The sequence below is a fragment of the Rhea americana genome, unplaced genomic scaffold (assembly GCF_003343005.1).
Source record: "Rhea americana isolate MKP2758 unplaced genomic scaffold, rheAme1 scaffold_264, whole genome shotgun sequence".
In the NCBI taxonomy this organism is placed as follows: domain Eukaryota; kingdom Metazoa; phylum Chordata; class Aves; order Rheiformes; family Rheidae; genus Rhea; species Rhea americana.
The window spans coordinates 859,482-883,709 of record NW_028186384.1 but is presented as its reverse complement, the minus strand read 5'-3'; the positions used below and the strand labels follow the sequence as shown (position 1 = coordinate 883,709).

Here is a 24,228-nt window from a genome sequence, read left to right as displayed (position 1 = left end):
AGGCATTACATTACCAGCCTATGTGCTATGAGCTTGCAGCAGTGCCCAGCTGTGGCATCTGGCACCTATGGTGATCTAAAATCCAGTTAGCACAGGGAGGGGATAAAAATCACCGAAAGATGAGAGCAAATCCTTCTGGGCAGGGAGCCACAGAGAAATACGGGATGAGTCTGGACTGGAGGCCAGATCTTCACACCCTGGCCTGGGGCCAGCAGTGATGTAAGGAAATTCAAAACCTTGAAGAGCACCTTGGCCCACCACAGGTAGTGCAATACTATGACTGATCCTAAGTGTGTCATCATAAGCCTGACTCCTTCCTTCAGGCATCAGGTACAGCCTGGGCAATTTTCCCAAGGCCCTGAAGTGATTTGGGGCTGGAACTCAGCAGCTCCTGCWCTATCTCCACAACGATGTGTCTTCGTGTGACCCCCATGCTGCCCATGTCTTTGTGGGACTCTGTGGGCCACCATTGCCTTTCCCTATATCTTCTGATGGGAAGGCCTCATGTCTACCATCTAGAACAGATGATGTGTTGGCAAAAATTGTCATGGTCCTCTGCAGACCCTGTGGTATCTCCCTGCTGTCCTCAACCTTATGCTTCCACCACTGTTGCCATTGCATTAGTCTGCCTCCAGAGCAGAACAGGCTGTACTTGCAGAGCAAACAGATTACTCTCTGGGGCCCATGTTCGCAAACAGRCCTGAGCCCTGCTGACATCCTGCTTCTGCCAAATTGGGCTGATGGGTGGGATGCTTCTCTTCATTCCACCCATCTCATTCCAGGCCTTTCAGCAATGTCCCTAGCCCCACAGCAATGCCTCTATTCTAGGCCCTGTAGCAATACTGCTATCCCCTCCCCTCAGCAATGTCCTTTTCCCTGCAGTACTCTCCCGCAGCTCCACCACCCCTCTGCTATCACTCCCATGTTCTTGATGATGCATTTCCCTCTGGCTTGGTGATTCTTCCCTGCCACCCCTGGGAAGGAAGCAGGGAAGGATATAACCCCTCCTTCTATTTTTCAAGCCTGTCCCCATGAGCTGCTTCTTCTGCTGTGCCTGGAGACAGTGAGAGGACCTGCCAGTTGGGCTGAGTTGTCTAGGACCACATCTCTGTTGTGAAGGCCACCCTACAAAGCCCATGCTGGAGACACCAGGTCACACTGCAAGGCTCATGTGTATTCCTTAGCATGTGATTGGTGCCTGTCTCCACTCTCAGTGGTTCTAGTTCTCCTTTAGCAGGTGGCCTGTTGGGGTTTGCAGGCAGCCGTAAGGGGAGGGTATTTTTAGCTTCCCACTCCCTCTTGCTGTGGGTGGTATGTGGCATTTATTTGTTGTTAAAGTATTCGTAATTAGGGTGGCAGGCTGCTTCCACGGCAGGAGTGATGGATCTAAGCTAAACAGTGCTGAAGGTACCATTGCTAACCTGGGCAGCACCTGCCTGCTGCTGGGTGGTGGGTGCTGGGAAAGCAGTGCTGCAGGCTGTCTACATTACCGTGTCCAGTGGTTCAGTTGACTCCCCACATCAGAGGGGAGCTGAATGGCTTTGTTAGAAATATAACAGATCCAAATCTGCTGSTCCTGAGCTGTGTGTAGAAGCACCGGTGAACTTCCAGGGTCTCAGATATGTCTCTGTTTAGCACAGGCACCACCACTGAAGCCACTCTCAARCTCTGTGTGAAAACATCTGCGTGACCTGCCCTTCTGCATCCTGTGGATATGCCATTCACAACCAGGCAGGAGCTACCTCCTCTTTTCTAGTTTCCATGCGTGCATGTCCAGTTTGGACCTATATCTCCTCATGCCAGCCCTTTAGTTTATGCAATCTTCCTGGTATTCCCAGGCATGCATCCAAACTCCTTGCCTGTCTGTCCTGCTACTCCCTGCCTGTCTGCACAGCTCCTGCGCACATGTCTCTGTGGAGAAAACACCTTCTAGTTGAGAAATGATGCCCTGAAGGAAAATCCTATCAAACCTGCCAGGACAGCTATCCGCAGGGAACTCTGAGCAGCAAGGTCTATCCTAAAACCTCCACAGGCTGCTGGAGCCTCCCTTGTGCATGAAGTCCTCACTGTAAGGATCACATACTCCTTGGCATGGAGAAGAGCCCTGCTGGAGGCAACTCCAAGGCATGGGGCCAGACGTGGCGTCATGCTTGCTGGGAACCTGAGTGAGGAGCACTGCGCTTACACCTGAAGCGCCAGCTCCCAGCAGCACCAGCCCATTCTGGTGCAGGGCCAGGCTGCCGACAGAGCCCTGCGGTGTGCAGCACGATGGGGAGGATAAGTCCAGCCTCTTCTCTGGCTGTGACTCATTCTTACAGGGGATCTCAGGCCTCTGACTCTACTGACCAAATCAACATATACTTCTCCCTCTCTGTCCCCTTCCCTCCGGCCTGACTGTGGAGGCTAGAGCTTTGCTAATTCCTTGTGAGTGCTCAGAGGTGTGCGGTATGTCAGAGCCAGACTTTCAGAAGCTGGCACCAGCCCAGGTTTGCTGCTGCAGCTCCTAGTGCTGGCATTAGAAACACAGATCAGAGGCATGGGGAGCATTAAGTGGCATTTGTGAGAGTGCTGGTTGTGGGAACTGTGTGGGAATAGAGTACAGAGCAGAAAACAGAGGATGGGAAAGCATATGCCAAAATGAAATTTGGAGACATCTCCCAGAGCTGAACAGGAGGRTATCCTGGCTGTTTTGCTGCCCTAGATGCTCTGCCATTCACCCTAGGATAAGATGTGTGTATGCACATACTTCGTGCCCATCTGTGTGTGTGCATTTGTGTGTGTCTGCGCTTGCAAGCTCAGGTATATCTTACCTGCAGTGATATAGCTCTGGGGAATGTCCAGGCCTGGGTAACCATCTTAGAAAGGACCTGTTGAAGCACTTCCCCAGTGCTTTCTTTGCAGAGAGCAGACAGAAGTGGTCTGACTCACTGCAGGTCCCAGACACTGTGGGAGGGCTAGTTTCAGGTCCTGGCTCTGGCAAGCTCTCAGTGCAAACAGTGCCGACATCCTGGTTTGTGTCTGCACGACCAGCCATAGTGGGAACAGGTTCAAGTGTGCTGAGCTCAGTGACCTGCTGCCTGACACAAACATTGCCCAGTTCTGACTCCATCTGAGAGTGTCTGCATTGCCTTGGAAGAACCGAGGGAAAAATCTCTGCCAAATTATAGTGCATTTGGTCCCAGTACATCCATATTGCATRCCCACATGGTATGGAACGGAGAGCTTATGCCTTCACATCCATGTATGAGTGTGTTTCCTCTGGAGCTCAGCCAACACCAGTGCCTCAGTACTCATCTGCCTGTACACAGTGAAGGGGCACAAGCACAGGCATGGTCAGGGCAGACAGTCTAAAAGTCAGTGCTCGACCACTGTGGAAATCACCAGCCATTGCAGCCCTGGAGTTCTCCTTCTTATCCATAAGGCAGGAATCCAGCTTTTTCCTTTCTTACAGAGGCTTGAGAGTTGATGTCTGTGGCACTGGGGTACCTCTTGATATAGTACACCTGGGGAAGCTGGGGTGGGCAAATAGCTAAATGTTCCCAGCAAGCCAAGCTGCAGCTCAGCTAGTCAGGCATCAAGGACAACCAAAGAAGAACTTCTGCCTGGGGTCCCTCAAGCCTCCTACTCTTGATGTGGTTGGCTCTCTGCAGCACTTCATCTGGAGCATTGCCCCACAGGTGCAGGGTGATGGATGAGCAGCCAGAGAAACCTTCCTGTTGCAGGATGATGCAGTAACTGAGGATACCAGAAAGGTAATTGTTTAGAAGGGAAAAATCTGCAAAAGATGCCTGCTGCTCGATTCAGCCATCACGAAACTCTTTGAGGTAGCTGCATATTTACACATCAAAAGAAGAAGCTGGGAAGAGCTGCCTGAAGGTTGCAGGTGAACTGTGCTCAAACCCCCAACCAGACAGTTACCTGCATCAGTAGATAGGGCAGGATTCATCTCACCCAACTCAAACTGCYTCCCCACAGAGTCTGCTCTTAGTTGTAAGTTGTGGGGAAGGACAGACACCTTGCATAGACAATTTGTCCTATTCTAAAGGCAGGGCACCAAGACAGGTCTCTAAACTGTTTCTGGAGGAGCCCATGGACTCAGATCCTGGAGCCCACAGGGCTTGGCTATATTGATTGAAAACTATTGCTGAAAGGTTTTAATGGCCATGAAWCCCACACATGTGCAACTGGACAACTGCACACTCCTAGCAGATCAGGATGAAGTGGGTTGCTTTCTGTAACATGGAGAAAAATTCTCTATGAAGATTTGGTTGGAACAGCTGCAAGCTACTCTCAAACTGTCTGAGCAGCAGATTTTGGACCATCAGCAGAAATTCTGTTTTCAGCTTTTGTTTAGGGAGCTGGGCCTAGAGGAGTGTAGAAGAAGGTGGAGAAGCTATTTCAAAARGAACTTCTACTTTGACCAGCTTCATTCTATGAAGCATTGCTGGGCTGATAAGAGGTGTGGGAGTGGAGGCCCAGGTACGGGCCTTGAGCTCACAGCTTTGGCTGCAGTGCTACAGTTGATAASAGCAGTTTTTACAGGGATTTTGAGGGAGGTTTGTCCCTAGTTATAGACCAAATCTGCAGAGAAGAGAGCACCTGTCAGCTCCTGTRTACCCCAGCCCTAGCTGCTGTGCCATGATTTAAAACTTGTCCRTACATCAGAGCGGCTATTGGGCTTCTGCTGAAGGAGACAGGCATTGCATGGTTCCTGCGTACTGTTAATTTTGTCTGGCTGGCTCCTGCCTTCACTGAGTGCTGCTTCACTGCTAGTCTCCAGACACATAGAGCCCTGCCTTCACTGGGCTCTCAGGGGGCTGTTGTCTGCCAATGATCTGCACCATTCTTTCCCCAAAACCAGCTCCCAGGGGCAGACAGACAATAACTTCTCTGGTGCAAGAGATGAGGCCAGGGTTAAGTCCCCATGAAGCTTTTGTGTTTRCAAGAAATGTGCCTTTCCATGCTGACCCAGTGACCCCTATCYGTCCAGACCATGGCATTTCTGGCCAGCAGGAACAAAGAGTGTTGTTTGCCAAGTGCAATAAAAACAGCCGTACTCTATTATACTAGCTCAGCTTGTCCTCAGGGATGTACAAGTGAGAAATAAATGTTCGATGTCCAGCACCAAGTGCCTGGCTTGTCACATGGTTGCCCATGTCACAGTATAGGCAACCATGTGGCACCCTGCAATGCCTGGCAGTGCCACAGGGCTTGTCTGGCAGAAGACCATGGCAGACTGCCCTGAGCACAGATGTCAGATTTACTTATGGTGGCAGCAGAAGATTATGGAGTTGCCACTTCTGAATGCTGGGTTTTGTCTTGTTCTGCAGCCCTCTGGTCTTCTGTTCTGCCAGTTTGGCTGTGCAGGGAGGCTCTGTGGGTCCCACAGAATCATTGTTACGTGGAGAGCAGCAAAGCTCAGTCCTGACCCTGTTGAGAGCATTGAGGCCAGTCTACCACCTCTGATAGCAGCAGTGCCTTGAAGACTGCATGTCTACTTCCTAGCTGCAGCAAAGCCCTGGACCTTGGAATGGCTACTGTGTTCACAAATGCTATGCTAGCACTCACAGGATTGTGCTTGTGTCTGACTATTACTTGCAGAGTTGGCACAGCCTGAGCATCAGCCTAGGAGGTGATAAATGGACAACTAAAGCTGAGTAAGCCTGTTGCAAGAGCAGCAGTAAGCTAGGATTGAGGGGCATCCAGGGTACCAGAGACAAAGTGAGCAGAGCTGCTGGGAGGGCCTGCTCCTGGGAAGAGGCAGGCTGTGAACAACGTGACTCTTGGCTCTTTCCCCTCCCCCCTTACCCAGCCTGTACCAGGCTGGACCATAGCTYTAGTTATCATGTAAAAAGGTGGATGTGCAAGAGCCTCACATACCCTGAGCTAGGGACAGCCTGAAGAGCTGCAATCAGAGATGTACAGCCTAGCTTGCTCAAAGAGTAGAGCACTGTGATTTTTGACCCTGTGCTTTTCTTTTTGGTACTTGTAGATGCCCCAAGACTTACCATAACTGGTCAGAGCCAGAAGCTGCACTGAGAAATTGGGGCTAACCTGGAAGTCTCAGCTGCTGTCAAGGAGCACAGCGAACAAAGCCCTGATCCTGCAAGGCAGAAACAGTGTGTGGTCGGCTGGCCCTGGCCTCACATGCAGCCCATATTAACAGTCTGCCTAGAATCTGTGTATTAGCTGTGAATTAATGTCCTGCAGAGACTGGGAACTGGGATCATGCGGGGATTAAAGAGGCATTACCCCTTTGTTAAAGCTGATGTTTTTGGGATAATCTGGAAGCTTTAGCTAATACATTATTACAGAAACTCCTTCAATCACAGCGGCAGACAGTAAGCAGATTTGGATATTACTGCATAACTGCGTGCAGGCCTGCTGCTGCTATTCTTCTTTTCTTGGGCGGCATGATGGCATGATCATGTGTGTCTTGCCCTGTAAGCTCTGGAGAGACTATGCGGTGGCCTGGCCTTGTCTAACCGGCACAACCATAGAAGAATTCTCTGCCAAAGGCTGTGTCCTGGCCGGAGTGCTCAGGGCTCCTCTGCGGAAATCAGCAGTTTTGAAGCCACTCAAGAGATATTTGTCTACTATGGTCTGTAGAGGAGAGTGCTGATAGCTAAGTTTTTCCCAGTCTAGGTAGTTTGTTCCAGCCCATTCAAGCATCYATCAGCAATGTCATTCAGTTCATAACCACAAGGTACTTCAGATGGCTGGGATAGAAGCTTCAGATATAGACATCAGTTCCCACAACAGATGGTGCCCAAGGACAGCAGGGAGCTGAGAGAGGCTGCCAGGGTGGCATATCTGGCAGCACTGGGAAGCTACACTCACCTGATCCCTTCTCCTACCTCCCAGATCAGCACAGCTCAGGGATGAGCYTTGCAGCATGGAGGAAACTGGACGGTAGGGCACTGCTGAGAAAAGGCCAAAGAGGCCTTAGATCCTGGACCACAGGCTGACCCAACYGGTGGAGCAGGGTGAAGCCCAAGTTGTTTATACTTGCTGTATCCCTTGATGCCACTGTTCCATCACCACAGTCCCATCGCTGTATGGGAACTCACTCAAAAGGGGATGACCAGAAGAGGCAGAAGTGAACAGAGACCCCAGAACTGCTTCCTGCTGTTTCCTCAAGTGCCACAGCAAGTCTAACAGAAGATATTGTTTCTCTTTCCTCCCACGGACAACAGCACTGGGGTTTGGAATTCATGGCGAGCTATTCRGAAGACATCTGTCTATGTTCCCAGTGGTCTCAAATGTGCATAGCTGGCTTCTCTTCCATCACATCCCCAAGCCTCATCAGGACCTTGGTGGAGACATATCCCTAGTGCTCTGTTTCTCCAGCAGATCTTGTGTCTCCTTGAGTGCCTCCACCACCCTTCAGGGCCTAGGAGCTGCCAGGAATGTTTTCCTAATTCCAGATAGTCTCAGAAGATGTCGGAGGCTCATGCAGTCAACAGCAAATCGTTGACCTAGGTTGTGTAGGTGAGGCTGGACCYTTAGGTACTCACTCAGCAGAGGTTACAAGCAAGATGCTAACATTATGATGCCTCTTTCCTCTGGCTTGAGACACTGTTCAATGGCAGCCTCAGCTGTGGCTTGGAACTGTGCAGTGAGTGCATGAGTCATTGACAGCTAGGGAAAGAGTCTAGATGTCTGAAAACAAGCTGTTTCTGAGCCCTGAATCACCATTCCTTGTTAGCCTGCTGCTATGTGAACTGGTAGGAAGAGCATCCCAAAACCTGAGAGTGGGAATTAGGGAACTAGCATCCCCAGAAGACAGATTCAATGGATGCTATGACTACATTGAGCAAGGATTGTTGCCAGAAAACCACCACCATTTTGAAACTTTGGCTCTGAAATCAATCTGTCTTTGCTGAATGTAGTCAGCCTTCCTTCCTGGGAGCCATCCACCCTGTCCAGGTGCTTTCCTTGCAGACTCCTGYTGTGCAGAGCTGCTGATGGACTGTCCTGAAGCTTAGCACTTCCCATTCCTCCTAAAAGACTTATGGAAATGGAGAAGTCATGGTGGATTGTCTCAAAACCCTGCTGGGAGCAGTCCCCTAAGGCACACTACGCACTTTCTGCAGAAGGGCACGTGGAACAGGCAGGCAGGCTTTGGCAGTGCCTGCAAAATGAGAGAAGGCTGCATATGGGGGTGGGAGGAAACAGCAGTTGCATGAGCTGTTCCTGCCAGAGTATCAGCTTGCTGCTCCATTACTGTCCATGCTGGGCCTGGTGCCACCTTCCCCACCAGTGAACCCCTACATACCCGCATCCTAAGTGTGCCCTTGCCATGGCATCTCATCTGGAAGGCCCCACAGGACACATCATTTATGCATTTCCAACATTCATCCCCCAGTATTTTGCCCTGGAATTAGAGGGAGTCCAAGCCGTCTGTCTGGACAGGGTGGCATGCCCTCTCCCTTCCTGTGGAGRTTCACAGTAAGGGTCTCCTCCCCTGTAGCTCTTACAAAAGCCATGGTCAGGTTTAATCTCAGGGCTTGCTTGGGACTTTGGTTCTGATTCTGACTCTCAGAGATGCTGTGATTCCCAAAAAGCAATTATGGAGTCATGAAAGTGGATGATTAGAGGGACTGTAGRAAGGGCAGTTATCACTGTGACACGTCCCATAGAGGAGCTGGTTGGAGATGAAGGATGCTCAAATCTGGCCCATCAGAGCTGTGGGAAAGGCAGAGACACAAATGTATCAATATGTGCAAGGTGACAAGACATAGGCTAAAGCCTGCTTAGGAGTACTRTTGGGACAACTGGGAAAAGCAAGAAGGAAGGTTCATATTGCTCATGTGGCAGATACAAGGCAAGAAACTATCTGAGAAAATAGATATTAACCTCCAAAGAGCTGATAGAAAGAACGAAAAAAGGCAGGGGATAAAACATGGAATGGAAATTGGAAGGCAGAGATGCTTCAGTGCACACACAGCCAATACAATCCACATGTGCACAGGAGAGCTTGCCAGGGGGCTGAGGCCTGAAGGAAAAATGGAGCTGCAGGATGATTCGGCTAAATGGGGGAGCATCCTGAAATGAATTCCTCATGCAGGAGCAGGGAGCCATGTTCCCAAACTCATCCTCYTCAGGCAGGAAAGCTGAAAGGTAAAAATCAAGATTTCAAAAGCAGTACTGCTGGAACACACAAATGGTAGCAAATCCCTGAACCCTGATGACACATCTGGAATCCTCAAAGAGCTAAAAACAGAGTGACTAAAGCTCTTTGCAATAACACACAAATTCACATCCTCCAACTATTGGACCGGGGGCAGTAAATACTGGGCCTACATTTTAAAGAAGGCCCCAGGGTATGCTAGGAAGTACAAACCAATAAGCTTTTCTTCAGCACGAGGAAATGGTTGAAACAATTATACAGAAACATAATTAGAAATCTTGTAGAGCAGGGGTTCCTGAGCTGCCATATCCTGCCACTTCAAACAAGCACATATTGCCTTAGCAGCTTCTCTTTTCTAGGCCAGATTATTCGTAGATCTGGTCCCCTCAATGACATACAAGCAGTTGTGCCAGCACAATGGGAAGCACAATTTGGGGTCACAGGTAGACAGGTTGGCAACAGGCAGAGCTGCCGCTGAAGCTGGCAGAGCCCAAGACTTCAGAGTGAGCAAGTCTTTATCAACCACTAGAGGAGAGAAGCCTTGAGGGATTTAGTAAGACTCTGTTGAGTTACTGGCACCAGTTCTAATAAAAGCTGTTCTGACCCTGACTTTTTCATCCATGCTCCTGAGAGGCACTTCTCTCTTCATTTTCCCCATAGCACTTCCCCTCCCCAAAATGCTCTGCATGATGCAGATGCAGCATGCAAAGAAGGAGTGTTTGCTGGGAGGAGGGAAGACAGAAAACCATGGAAGAGAACCTGCTGTTTGTGCATAGATGAGGAAGACTCTCTAAGAGCAGTGAGCAGCTCCTTCCTTTGTGTTTCTGCAGGTCTTTGCATGCACTCAAGGGATCCATCCCCGAACTGAGAATTGGCCCCCTTAGGCAGCGCTGCAACTGCAATGCTGGGAAGATGCTGGTTTGACCTGCTGCCCACTCCTAGTGGAGCCYTCTTCAGCAGTCACCTTGGCAGCAGAAGATGGTCTGTACTGACAGAATCTGATTCCTGCAGTGCTTGTATCTTATGCTGCTCCCCTGACATTCATGGCCTGTCCTCGGGGAACTTGCTCCATGCTCCTGTCCTGTATGCAATAGATGTATCATATATAATACCACAGAAATGCTTAGTGTCTGGGTAAACTTGCAGCTATATMTTATCCAAATGATTACTTATTTGTAGGAAAACATGCTGTACTTTTCTCAGAGCTACCTAGTCCTCTATGTATCCCTTAGTTCCTGTGGTGCTGCTTGCCTGGCTTCTTCAACAGTGTGCTCACAGCTCCTGTCCAGACAATCGATGATGTGGTCCCTGAGGGGTCACAAACAGGACTGGAAGGGAGTCAGTTGGCATCAGCTCTTGATCATTCCCACACAACACGCCTAGAGTGTTTGTATTCCTTACCCACATCCCTTCACCACTGCATCCCATGATTCCTGTCCGTGTTCCCTAACTGCACTCCACTCCCTGTTCCATAGCTTTCTGCAGTGTTCTTGCTTTGTTTTGCATCTCCTCAAGCCTTCACAGAAGGCAGCTTGTGCTGTGGCTGGCCCTGTGTTTTTGTGCTCTGAGGCAATGCTGGCTAACAGGGATCCCCATGCTCCTGTCCTTGACCATCATCTCTCTTGCACTACAGAGCAACACTTTCTCCATTGAAGAGTGAGGCCAAGACTGAGCAGGTGATTTGGGAAGATCATTGCCAGCAAATGGCTCATACTATGGAACTGGTTTGGCAAGCCACGCAGGAGGCTGCCACTGGCTCGTGTGTCTTTTCTACCTTAAGGGCACATTATGGCATCTCCCCACTGATTTTGGTGACATTTTTAAGAAGATAAATCCTGTAAGGCTCACCCCAACTGATGGAAATAAGGTTAATGTCACTTCATTTCCTTTCGAAACTGAGCTGAAATATAAAGAGCAAAAACTGAAAGACACAAATGGCCACGTAGTCATCGACCCCCTACAATCAGYCAAGATTTCTCAGACTGGGCTTGTTTCAACATCAGGGAATGAGCATGTTGCCTTTCATTGATGGGATTTTGGATTACATTTTTTCAATGCTGGAATCACTTCCTCCTCTCCCTCTTTCCTAAATAGGTGGAGGGCTATGAAAGGGTCCATGGGGTTTTAAGCACCTGCCTCTTAGACTGGAAAAAAAGAAAATTAAAACAAAACAGATGAGAAAGATTTTTCTGTAACAAAGTCCCCATGCAAAGACCTTTAGACTGCTGGGATCTATCATCAGAGATCTTCGTGCTTGGAGAGTAGCTCTTTGCCTGCTCCAGTTTTCTGGGAGCACAGTGTGCTAGTTCCACTGTGTCCCCATTGCCATGAGGTGGGGGTACAGACAGATAGCTTGCACAGATTAATGTTTCTGGCGTGGATTTTTCCCAGTAAAAAGAGGAGCGAGCACCTTCCCCAAGGGTCTCCTCTGCCTGCCTGATGCCCTTGGGTGCTCATGCACCTTCCTCTAGAGGATTTGCACAGGGCACCATGGAGACTGCAGACTGGTCTGGAGGGACACTGCTCTGTAGATCTCCACTGCAGCTTCCCACAGCATRTACCGAGGGGCCTGAGGACAAGAAAGCTGGAGAAACCCCTGGCTCTTAAGTGTTATAAAAGTAGGACAGGTCTCCCAGGCTCTTGTCTGCTTCTTCCATCACACCCAGCATCTTTCCAATTCACTCCCTCCTAATCCCACCCTCTCTTGTCCTAGCCTGCCCTACTCAGAGTACCAGCATGAGGCCCAGATAAGCAGAGCTGGGATTCCTCTAAGAACATGTAAGGTTCTGTCAATGGTGTATTTAGCTGACCTGCTTTGGAGAGGCAGCAAACTCAAAGATTTTGTTTGGTGGGGGACTTTCCCAGTTACAGAGGTGATCGCCATTCCTCTGCCCTCTAGATAAGGCACCAGGTCTTCCAAGTACCACTGTACAGATATATTGGAAACACTCAACTGGGCCATCTCAGTAAACTCTACATTGTCCCTGATTTAGCAGCACCCCTTTTGAATGGGGACTGTCAAGAGTCTCACAGGACATGGATACTGCAGACATGGAGGCACAGGAAGTAAAAGAAAGGCAGGTAAGGGAAACACATTGCACTGCCTGGAAAATTCATCCTCAGCCCAACTACTCCACTCCATGATAGTGTGGAAAGGGGCTGGGGATATAGAGGGAGATTGGCACCGGCACARCTGAAAGGCTCCATGGCCAAGGCAGGCTGAGCCCAGAGCTAGCCAGGCAACAATGCCTTCTTCTACCTCCCTGTTTGCCCATAAGGTTTKCCTTGGGGCTCCCAGCCAGAGCAGGGAGCAGTGGGGAGCAGCCTGCCAGAACTAACCCTGTGGCAGAGATCACACATATCACCAAGGGATTCACAGTGCTGGTCRCCTTGCTGGCCTGAACTGGGGCAGGGATGGTGTTAGAGTTGCCTTGTCCTCATGCTACCTTCTGTGCCTTCAGTTGCACCACGCTTAGACCACTGAAATGGGAGAGGGGAGGCTGTATAATGGCAAACATTCAAGCTTTCATTTGGGACCAGCATTGCAYCAGCTTGGCAAGCTTTCAGTTTGCAGGGGATCAGTTTGCCCAGAAGAAGGAAGTAGGAGGGGAGCACAGTGCCCTGTCCCATGCTGCATTTCAGCAATTCATTAACAGGTATGTCTGGCTGTGCACTTGCGTCCTTCCTCTGTGCACTCCTTGTTTCAGCACCTCCCRTCACACAGAGTCCTCCAGTGACACCAGCATGCTGTCCTTTTCACCTTCCTCATCACTCGTGAGGAACCAACTTCACCTTGCCCTTTGTATGTGGCTCCTCAGTCCATTCCAAATCCAAGAGATACTGTAGTAATGAAGCCAACAGATTTAATTTTATGAGTAAAGTTTATTGATAGAAGTTTCACCAAAAATGCTTTACTGCAAGTCAAGCCACTGCTCTCCAGTGTTCTTCCTTTCTCTTCTCTCTTTCTTTCCAGCTAATCTGTTTGATTGCTCAAAAACATATATTTGGCATGCATGGCAGTCTGTAACTCCAGTGGCACTTCTTGCTTTCTGCCCCATTTGCACTGACTTTATTGCTGAAGCACAGAGACATTGTGTGGTGATGTTGAACTTGCTGGGTAGCAGACACCAAGATTTCCTGCCATGCCTGCCTTGAACTTCAGCATTGAATTCACTTTCCTCTATCTCTTACCAAAGTTTGTAGCTCCCTGTGACTCCCCTCTGACTCGAAGAGMCACCTCCATGCTTAAGCTTGTGAAGTCTCAATTACCGCGAAGTCTCCTTTTCTCACTGTTGGCCAGGTCACAGTGGTTTTGTCAGGGGCCTCAGCTGGAAGGATAGGATCTCATCATCCAAACCTCCCCTCCTATTTGTTTTATGAAGCGGACACAGCTACCAAGAATGCTTTTTCTCCTTGGCCCCTAGATCCTGCAATTCACAGTATCCTGTGACTACTCTGGACCAAGACAAAGCTGAAGGGTAAGGACAGGGCTCTGGCAACAGGAAGAATCACAGTAAGAATGGATAACCTTGTGCTGATACCTATCACCTCCATCCCCAGCAGGTAGAGGCACTGTCCCAAGGGCCTGTTCCCCCTTTTTCTCCGGTCCTCATGTGGGTCTTTACACCTCTATCACTCCCTGTTCTCAGCCCGTTTCCTGCCATCTTGTCACTCTTGCACATTCTCATTTCACAGCTCTTAAATCCTGATGCATTCAATTCACTTTTAAAACTGGTCCCTTGGCAACTGAGCCTAGGCTCTGACACGGCAGCTGGGGCACTGTACAGTTTGCAAGATGCCACTCCAGATGGGCCATTTGCCTCTGTCCCAGGCCCCAGCAAGGAGAYAGCTGCCTGTGGCCCCTTGCAAGGGGCCTCTCTCTGGGTCACTTCACACCACCACTGGCCCTGATGGAGGGCAGAGTCCAATGCCAGGCCACCAGCTGTGCATGCTGCAGACAATGACCCCAGAGATTTTGGTACCTGCCCTGCTCGCTCACCCTCTTGCTTGCCAGGGGAGTGCCAAGCTCACACACACATGGGCTGCAGTGCCTCTCTAGGTCTCTCGCATAGTGCCAAGGGAGCTTTTCTTATCTTCACAGGAACAAAAAGCTTTCTCAAATCAAAGTGCTTGGGTGACTTTGAAGAGTTTTTTCTGGAGATGAAACAAGGCTGTTTGCCAGCATGAGTGATCCCTGCTGAAGTTGGAGCTCCCAGTGGGACAACAGCTGAGCTGCTGGCAAGTCCAGGCTCAGGTCAGTGCTCCCAACCCTAGGATCTGGGGCTGCCTCAAGCTGAATCTGAGAGGAGCTGGGTGCTTTAGTGTSCTCATCAGGCTTCAAACATCTCCTCTTGAAGCCAAAGGAGCCATTCTCCAGGCTGAAGCCTCTTCCACCAGACACAGCCCATTGACATGGGGATTTTCTAATATATTTCTAATTGGTGGCACACTGGCAGGAGTGTGGCATGAAAGACAACCAATACAGGAATGCTGGAGAGGATTATTTTGAGATGCTATAGCTGCAGATGTCCAAAAAATATTTGTCCCTGTGCACCAGATACTGCACAAATCCATGAGTGCCCAGTACCCACAGGGCCCATCTGGAAGGGAAAAATGAATGCAAATCCCTCTGCAGCAAAGGACTCAAGCACACACTGTACCTGCCAGGATGCCCTGGGGAGTAGARAATGCCTAGGAAGCCAGCATGCATGTAGATTATTTGTTGTTTGATATTTTYCCTTTAATGCTTTTGTCCTAAAATAAATATTCAAAAGTTCAGGGCCCTGCAGGTTGTGTCTGTTAGCAAGAGAAACAGATGACTGAGTCAGTTACTGCTTTGGAGCAATCRATGCTATTTGTTTACCAAGATGGGCAAAGTCTAGTCTCCCTGGGCACATTTTCTTGCTCACAGTTCCACACGAACCTGTCCCTGGGCCCTCTTGCCRCCCTGCCCACACAGCCCTGACACTTCTCCGTTTCCTTGGCCTTTCTGCTTGTGGAAAAGGCACCACTCAGCAACATGGTACCAAGCAACACATCTGACACACTGTTGTATAGGCCATGGGGTCTTTGTGGACAGAAGTACTTGTATTGTGGCAGCAGGAGAGAAGACCTACACTTAATCTCAGCCTTGGATGTTGTTGCTGAAGGTCCAGGGGAGGCRGGAAGGGGAGATGCCATGCGCTCGTGTTAGCCACCTGTCCACTACCCTGGCACAAGCACCTCCCCTCCACAGAGCCTCTGAAACCTGAGCCTTKTAGCCTGGAAGGGTTAGGCTTCCGGCTGGGACATGTGGCCAGAGAGGACTGAGGGTTTTTTCCTTCCCATTCACTCTCCTGTGTTCATCCATCCCTTTTACAACATATAGCTTGGCCCACCAGGCACTCAGGGCCAGCCCAATCTACCCTGCTAAAGTGAATACTGGTCACTGGGACATGCTCATAGGGGATAAAGAAGGTCCTTCACAGCAGCAGATATGCACACTAGGGCATTTCACTAGCACAGCCAAGCAGACCTCAGAGCAGCAACTSTAGTGCAGCCTGAGAGGCAGCAAGGCCAAGCCATGCGGTCATTCTGTTTCATCTCACAGCAAGCTCCACTCACAGAGTACAGGACAGCCTCCTGCAGCCCAGCACACAGAGGAGTAACTTATGACACACAGCAGTGTGGTCCCTGTCCCTGTAGRGAAACTGTAGGACTTACATCTGCAGCTAACCAGGCAGCTTCTCCGTGTGTGAAAGCAGAATTTTCTGCCCATATTGAGCTGTTGTAAATGGTGAGCCCCATTACAGAGCACAGCAAAGCTCACTCACAYATCCCGTCCCCAGTACATCCCAGTCCCTGCAGATCCCAACACCAGCACAGGGACCCTGGAACATTCGAGCCCTGGTGGAGGATCCTTGTGTGTCTGTGCCCTAGCATGAGGATCCAAGCACAAGGATCCCATACTCCAGACCTGCCAGCCTCCTAGTTCAGTGTTGTTCTCTCACATTTCTGCACAAAGCCAGCTCAGGCAGACTGTAGCCAGTCCTGCTGTTTAGGCTTCCTACTGCTGGGAACTCCATCTCTTGTGAGAAGATCTTGGTCAGACTCTTGCAGTGGAGCCCAGCTTGTTTGCTACTCATTTAGCACTGGAGTCTCACCCGAGTTTCTYCAGATTTTGCCCTAGAAGAGTGTTGGCTCTGGGGACATGACAAAGCAAACAAAGAGCAGAGATAAAAGGAGCTGACAGTAGTGTCCCAGCAGAGCAAACACAAYGCTCCAACCTCCATCCCAGCAACTGCAAAGGCCATGCAGGTCTGTGGCATTCCTTGCTCCATCTTGCTGCCGTCAYCTCCCATCCCAGCCCATTGCTGGCCTCAAGGTTCTGCTTGTGTGCTTGTCTCATGGCACAGGGAGGCCATGTGCAGCACATCCTGCCCACCAACCAGATACTGCCCTCTTGGCCTTCAGGTTCCTCTGTCCCCAAGCAGTGCTGTCCTGCTCTCCCCTGCCCACCAAGCTCAGACATCCCTTGCTCCCAGCACCAGGACTCCCTCTGTTTCTACCCCTATGCCCACAAAAATCTCCCCTCTAGCCTGCTGATACTCACGGCATCTTGGGGTCCCTTTCTTCACCTCCTGCTTCTCCTCTGATCTTCTCCTCTGATCTTCTCCTCTAACCTTTACTTAGATTCTCAGGCTTTGATGTCCAGCGAGCCTCCCCATTTCACAATCTGTCCCAGGGCTGAAGGTTGCCCCAATCTATCTCCTACCAAGTCCATAAGCCCTCTGATCTCTGTCTTTTGGTGTCCATGTGCATGATGTGTTGCCTCCACCTTTCTCCCTGCCCTGCTTTCTCTATCCAGTGTCCTCCCTGCTCTGCTGTATGTYCTCTGTGCCCATGCAATTCTAAGCACTAAAAAAGTATGCATCACAGAACAACTGGCAGAAGACCTGCTGCTCCCAGCTAGTTCACTTTGTTAGAGCAGGGACCAAAGTCTGAACCCCCTGGGACTAAAGGCAACAGTTTGTCCTGTTCCCCTGGTGTCTTTCCATCCCACATTATTTTTGTAACTTTTTTAAAAAGCAGAGGTGAGAAGCAGAGCAATGTGCCCTTGCCAGGGTGCCACAATKTCTGCTCAGGTGTGGCACTGAATGATTCCCCAGCCTGGGAGCATCCTGCTAATGAAGGAACCAGCCGAGACTCCCCAAGATGTGTCTGCCCTGCCAGGAGCAGGGGGTGAAGGAAGTTCAGCCTTTCCCTTCCTCCTTACACAGAGCAGCTCCTCTTCTGCCCTGCCCAGTCTCTGTGGGCAAGTAAGAGCGTGAGCTGAGTTTTCTGCCATTGTGTCTCTCATCTCCTGTGTAAGTCATGCCGAGAAGGGCAGGTCTGATCTGGCCTCCTCTCCCAAAGTTTCCTCTTGCTTCCCGTAGCAGGAAAAAGGCAAGATTTTGTGGGGAGACACCACCACTGCCCTGATAGCCACTGACTCCTGTTCTGAGGACATGTAAAACTACTTCCACCAGCGCCTGTTCACACAGACTGTCTCCAAGGCAAGATAGTCTCCCAGCCACCATTCCAGGACAGACTGGTTGGAGGGGGACTTGCARCAATGTCCCTGCAGACCCAGAGGGGTCTAACAAAAGCTGAAAATGGGTGTAATTCTCCTTGTGAAGGAGGTGTGAATAGCAGATCCTCAAAAGAGCCTCAAGAGAAGGCCAAACCAGTTTAGCAAGTGGTAGGGACTTGRTAGATTCAGCTGGATTCTTGCAAAGCTGTACCTCCAGATAGCTTCCCCCTTTCTACCTCTCTCTATCCTCCTTCTTTTGGGCCAGTGCTGCCAGAGGCTCTGCTGAGCTAGCTGAGGCCAGTACACTGGTAGGATGTGAATATCCCAGTGTCCCGGCCAAGGCATGGCTGAGAGTCAGTCAGTACAGGCAGTAAAAGAAACCTCTGAGATGCCTGTTCCTAGGCCTCCAGCCCTGTCAGGTCCAGGGGTGTACAGACAGCGAGGCAGTGACTGGGCAGAAGGACCACAGACACCTCCTGTCTGGCCTTGTGCACAGCACAGCCCATTGCCTTCTGTCCAGGAACCCCTGTGTTAAGCCCCATGAGCAAGAATTCATGTTTGTAGAGGACTACAGACAGTGACAGAGGAAGGGGATAAGAGGGATGCCGCCACAGTCCAAGGTCCTGGCRTGGGCATGGTGTTGGGAAAAGTGAACTTTACCCCTTGGAAATGGCTCACAGCGCTGGCTGTAGAGGAAGCTGATCATGTCTTCAGGGTTTTGATAGTCTGGTCGTAGAATGTCCCTCTTAAGTCCGAATGCCACAATCAGTTATGCCTTTGAGTACCACACATGATCTATCAGCCAGGGTTTCAGAACGAAGATTTTTTTGGTGCTCTGCTATTTCTGCTTGAAGAAATCTTTGGTGATGCAGAGGATGGGTGGAGACTGGAGAAACCTTCCTGTTCTCTACAGAAGGCTGCCTATCCATGAAGCAATAGATTGCTTAATCATTGCTTTAATAATTGCAGGGAATTGCAGACAAACTGTTCCCAACAGCCTGTGAAGGGAAGGGATGAGGTGGAAGATTCACCACCTGTGAGGCCAGAGAAGGTCACTCACCCTAGCCCACTCATAGATCAACCTTAGATAGCTCCCAAAAGCTGGATTAAATAGTTTCTTTTTAAAAAGAGATATAATTTTTTTTTTTTTTAAAAAAAAAGGTTTTAGGAATGCTTTGACCCCATCATCTTCCTGAGAAAAGCTCTTCCAATATTCAAACATTTTCACCAGTAGGAAACTGGCTTTCAATCTAAGACTGAGTCAGCCTCTTTTCAGCTCTAGCGCAGCTTTTGTTACACCTTACTGTGGGATTCAACCGCTCCCCACTATATTTTCTGTGTGGGAGGACGTAGGCTGGGTCAACAGAGCACCTGAGAATACTTTTTTTTTAAATGAGCCTCACATGTTTAGGCCTGGCTTTCCAGTCTGTGGTCCCATCTGTGGTGCTCCTTTAAGCTCTTCTGGTATTTCCCTATCTTCCTCCAAGGGCAGATGCCAAATGTGGCATTCCAGGAATGGCTCTGGCTGGACACCCAGCAACCACAGCAGGGTGCACTAAGTTCATACTGSGGTAACTATCCACACTTACCTCTATTTCCTCTTCCATGGGCAAATCTGCATCGCTGGATGAAGCAAATACACCTGTGAGGGCTTCTTCAAATGAGCCACTTTGTTATAAGCTCAAAGATGGTGTTCATACCTGCAGCCTGTATAGGCATGTCTACAGTCACTGCTTTCCAAGATCTAGCCTGCAGGCTTAACATACAAGATTTGTTTCCAGATATATTCCTTTGTTTATCTATATTAAAATGCACCTTGGCCACTTAACCAAGTGATTCAGCATGAAACCATCCCTGTTCCTCTCTATCTCATCACTCTTTGTGTCATTTTCAAGCTTTACCAGCAAAGATTTCATATCTTCATCTACATCATTGATAAAAATATTTAATAGCAGTGGACGAAGAACTGATCCCTGGGGGGAAGATAGGTAGAAATAGCACTACTTACTGATATCTACCCATTAGCRACTACCTCTGAGATCTGCCAGTGAAGCAGTTTTAATCCATCTAATATGTGCCCTGTTAATTCCTTATAATGCAAGTTTTAATCAAAATGTCAGGTGGAAGTAAGTCAAATGCCTTGGAGAAATCCAAGTATACTATATCAACACAATTGCCTTTCTCATCCAGACCTATAATCCTGTCAGAAAAAGACAACAGGTTTGTGTGACAAGCCCTGCTGTCCACGCTGACTGCTGCTCCTTCTCTAACTCCTGATTTTAAGGACCTCAAATCACTGTTTGTTCTTGGAGTCAGGAATCCATGTGAGGAGGGGCGAGAACCCACTGGAGCCCAGGAAAACCCCCTTAGCAGCCTTTATCCTGTGGGCTCATGCCCACATTTCCTCAGGAGGAAATGTATTTATATTTTGRGGAAGGTGATCCTCAAGGACTGGAAAGGACTTTCTCAGCCARACAGAGATCTATGGTAGTCATCCCCAGGCTTCTGTCCCAGGACGTCTTTCTAGTGTGGCAATGGTGGAACATGAGCAGCTCCAAGAGGGGAGGTGGGTTGGGTATTGTGGGAAGAGGAGAGCTCAGGGGCTTCCCCAGCTTGCAGGATATTTCATCCTCCGTCACCACAAAGCTGGACCAGATCYGCATTTGCAGCAGCCTACAGAAGCTGCTTCTGTTGTCTTATTTTTGTTATTTTTGAGAGGATATTTTAGCGCTGAGCACATTCCCTCCTGTTGCCATGGCAGCCATGACAGGGGTTATATACCGTGAGAAAAATACCAAAATTAATGAGTGAGTGAAAGTGCAGCCGAGAGAAAAACAAGGTTAAAAAAAGAGTTAAAACAGTAATAAAAACAATCTCTCAATAATTCGGCAGCAGGCATCCCACAGGCAGGAGAGAGACAGACCATTACAAGTCGTTCAGCCCCTCCATCGATCCCGGCGCAGGGGTCTGCCACTCGCATCCTGCGGCCAGCATGTCTCCCCAGCTATACCCGCACGCCAGCGCAGCACAGTCCAAGTGATGAGCCAGGCAGTGCTCAGTGATGAGCCCGCAGCATCCCACTTACGCGCAGGATCAGGCTGAAAACTCCGAGCCCCTGCCCCCGCATATCTGCACCCCTTCATTACGAAGAGCAGTGGTAGGCATGCGGAGGAGAAGTTCTTTAATGTGCTCATTTCCTTGCATTTGGGTTTTGAGGATCTTTTGTTTTTAATTGTAGAAACAAGTGAGTTGTCAGAACATCTGTGTTATTAGCATTTGCTGCCCAATCCGTGCTGCTGCTTCTCCTGTGGAGCCCAGAGCTGATGAGAGAGAGAACAGAAGAGCCTTTGAACTCCTTGCAGCAGACGGCAGCCAGGTTGCTGCTTGTGTGTGTTGGGGAGGGGGTATTTATTCTCTTGTAAGGTTCATTTGCTCTCTATGTTTCCCTTTCTTCTCGCTTTCTCAGAGATTTATCTGGATGTTCTTCCCTCGCAGGCTTTGTTCTTCTGACAAGGCCCAACTGGCACCAAGAAGCAACTATCATGGTGCGATGTCAGAGCAGCCCAGCCTAGGGTATCCACTGGCTAAGCAGGTGAAAGCCTCCAGCAACGTCTTGAGGCCGATGGCACCAGGAATCCAAGGAGCAGGCAGGTGGGAAAGACATGGTTGTTCTCATGAAATACTCCTGGCCAGGGAGCTGGAGCCAAAGCTGTGATTTGATGGTTCCCATTGCTCAAAATGGCTCTGTTTTCCTAGGAACAGGAGAGTCAAGGTATGGGCCAGTGATTCATGTTAATACCTAAGCAAAAGAATAGAGTACTGCAATATTGGCAACCGGCTGGATTCTCCTTATTGTCAGAGGACAAGGGGCACTTTTGGGGGAGCCTGGACACTTTCAAAGGCAAGTCGGCAAAGTGGAAAGGTAGAAACAGACATATCACTCTTGGGATGCCTGGCATCTGATTTATACCCCTCCTCAAGACACCTTTTCCCCATGCTCTTACAGCCCAGACCTGCCTCTCAGAAATGTGCCAGAGCAGAGATTTGAAACGGCGGACCCCAGTCCTCCACAGATGGCAGACCGGTTGGTGGCATCTAATGAACTATGTCCATGGTGTAGTTTCCCTGGCACAGCAAGGAGCAAAGCGCATGCATATCAACTACCCATGTCTCATGTGCAATGGAAACTCTGTCACAAGCGATCTCTTTAAGTTTACCTTCAGGAGTTTACCTCCACAGACTGCTGTGGATCCATAGCGGTCACTTGGGGCAGTTTCCTCCTTTACTATATCTCTCTGTCACTCCTAGGAGTACTATCAGTGCAATAATACAAGTGACTGATAAATTAAATCTCACATTGTTTCCAGACAGCTTAACTCTCTATGTGCTTGTCTCCAGTTCATGCTGTATCAGCAGGGTAAACGCTACGCCTCCTTTCCCTGCCTTTGCATGGGTGGGCTTTGATCTTCCCTGGGTTCCCGCTTTATATCTTAGGCTAAACTGACTTCATGAGAATTGACACTCAGAAAACAAAACAAAACAAAACAAAACAGAACAAAAACAGATTGAGAGAAGTCTTTCACTGCTGAGCAGGAGCAGAGATGGCCCTGCTATATATAGGAAGGCTCAGGGGAGCTTTCCACCCAGAGGGGATGATTTCTTGTTAACTCCCCAGCCTGTTTTTCCTGTCCAGCAGGAAGAAGCCTTGTCAGGGGCTGAGTCCCCTTCTTGCGGAGGAAATGCAGGACGAGTTAGGCTGAACCAGAGCCAGAGAGCCTCTGAGCAGGCTGGCGCAGCCTCTAGATGGTGCAGTGGGTCATCGCAGCAGAGCTGAGCATGTGTGCGGAGAAGGGATCTGCGCAACAGGTTGGCATAGCTCAGCGGGAAGCACTGCTCCCATCTCTATGTTTCTCTCCATCATGCTGCGGAGAAGCAAAAAGGACTTTCCAGCATTCTGGCTATAAACCTGAAGTGCAATTGGCTCTTGGAGCCCCAGTGCCAGAGTAGGCTGGCTCCGTCTTGGTGAAGCACACTGCAGCCTCACATGGCACCTGGCCCTGGTAGGGTGCAGCAGGCAACCTGCCTGAACACAGCCATCCAGGAGAGCCACCCCAGCAGCTCCATTGGGAGAGTCTCGCTGCATGCTGAGAGTGCTGAGGCCTTTAGCAAGGAAGCAGGGCCAGGCTGCAGATCCAGGTAGCTGGCAGGATCACTGGCTTTCCTTGCAGTAACAGGGAGGCCACTGGAGCTCAGGACAGCAAGAGAAGGGGGCACTGCTGGAGCATGCTGTTTTCAGGCCCCAGCTTGCCCATTCCAGGTCTCATGGGGGCCAGCAGGTGAGTGAGGACCTGGGTCAGGTAGCATGGGCTGTGCACAGCTTGCAAAGGCATTGCAAGGGCAGCTGGGAGCTTGCAGGTGCTCTCTGCTCAGGAGTCCTGACTCTGACTCTGTAATAAAAGCATGATTCACCAAGGTGTAATGGAAGGGCATGGCTCCTTCCCTTGGCCCCACTGCCTCATCTGGGCAGGACCACAGCAGCCACTGCTTACTGCCTGCCCCTGGAGCCTACGTTGTGCATGCTGGAGGGGACTCCCTGGCTGGAGGCTCTGAACTGCAGCAGCCTGGGGCCCAGGAGGAGTGGGTGCAGCCCCTGCTGGGAGCACTCTCACGGGTAAGCCCTCCCCTTAGCACAGCGGAGCCCCTTTCCCCCTCACAGGGGAGGCAGAAGATATGCAGTGGGGCTGAGGGAGCCTGAAGCTCGGGGTGGAAAACCCCCCAAATCCTCCGGGGGGGGGGGGGAGCAAAAAGGGAGCCTAATCCTTCAAGTGTGTGGGCAAGAAGCAGAAGGTCCCCGGGGTAAGACAARGGGAAGGAGACAGTTTGCACCATGCCACCTCCGGCTCAGGGGTCCCGGGAAGGGGTGGGGGCAGCAGGGCGCCCCTCGCCGCGGCCGGGGGCCTTGGCGCTGCGCCTGGCGCCCGGAGCCGGGCAGAGCGGGCCGGGCCGCAGTGCCACGGGCGGGCAGCTCAGCCCGGCTCCCGGTGCCGCTCGCTCCGGCTCGGCTCGGGATCTGATAAGGAGCCGGAGCTCCACCTCCCCGTGGTGGCGGCGAGAGGCGGAGGCAGCGGGGGGGGGGAAGGGGCAGTGCCTGCGCTGCGCTTCCCTTGCACATCCTCACACACACCGAGGGACGGAGGCGGGCACGGACGGAGCTGCCCACCGGGGCTGCCGCCAGCCCTGCGCGCCGCCGCTCCGCCGGAGGAGCCGCAGCCCCGGCCCGGGGGAGGGGGGCGGTTCCCGACGGGGATTTTTTTATCCTCCCTCTTTTTTATTTTTTATTTTTTATTTGTTTTTATCTGTGGATAACGATCGAGAGGAGCCGGGGGGTGGGGGGAGCCCGGTCCCGGCGGGGAGGAGGCGATGCAGACGCCCGTGGATCGCCRCGCAAGGGGTCGGCACGGAGCGCAGCGCCGTCCGCATCCAAGTAAGAGCTGCGGCAGAGCCGGGAGCCTCCGCCCGGGGCCGGCGCGGTGCGGGCTGCCCC

The 24,228-nt window shown here is 50.6% G+C and overlaps 1 protein-coding gene across 3 annotated transcripts in view; it reads left to right on the top strand.

Moving 5' to 3' along the window:
- Positions 1-23,863: 23,863 nt before the first annotated feature.
- Positions 23,864-24,228, top strand: part of PCDH1 (protocadherin 1) — a 56,766-nt gene continuing 56,401 nt past the window's right edge. For all 3 annotated transcript variants that reach the window (XM_085307783.1, XM_085307784.1, XM_085307785.1), the window contains exon 1: positions 23,864-24,168. In XM_085307783.1, the coding sequence (XP_085163909.1) occupies positions 24,105-24,168 (64 nt within the window). In that variant the 5' untranslated portion in view covers positions 23,864-24,104. The remainder of the gene's footprint in view (positions 24,169-24,228) is intronic.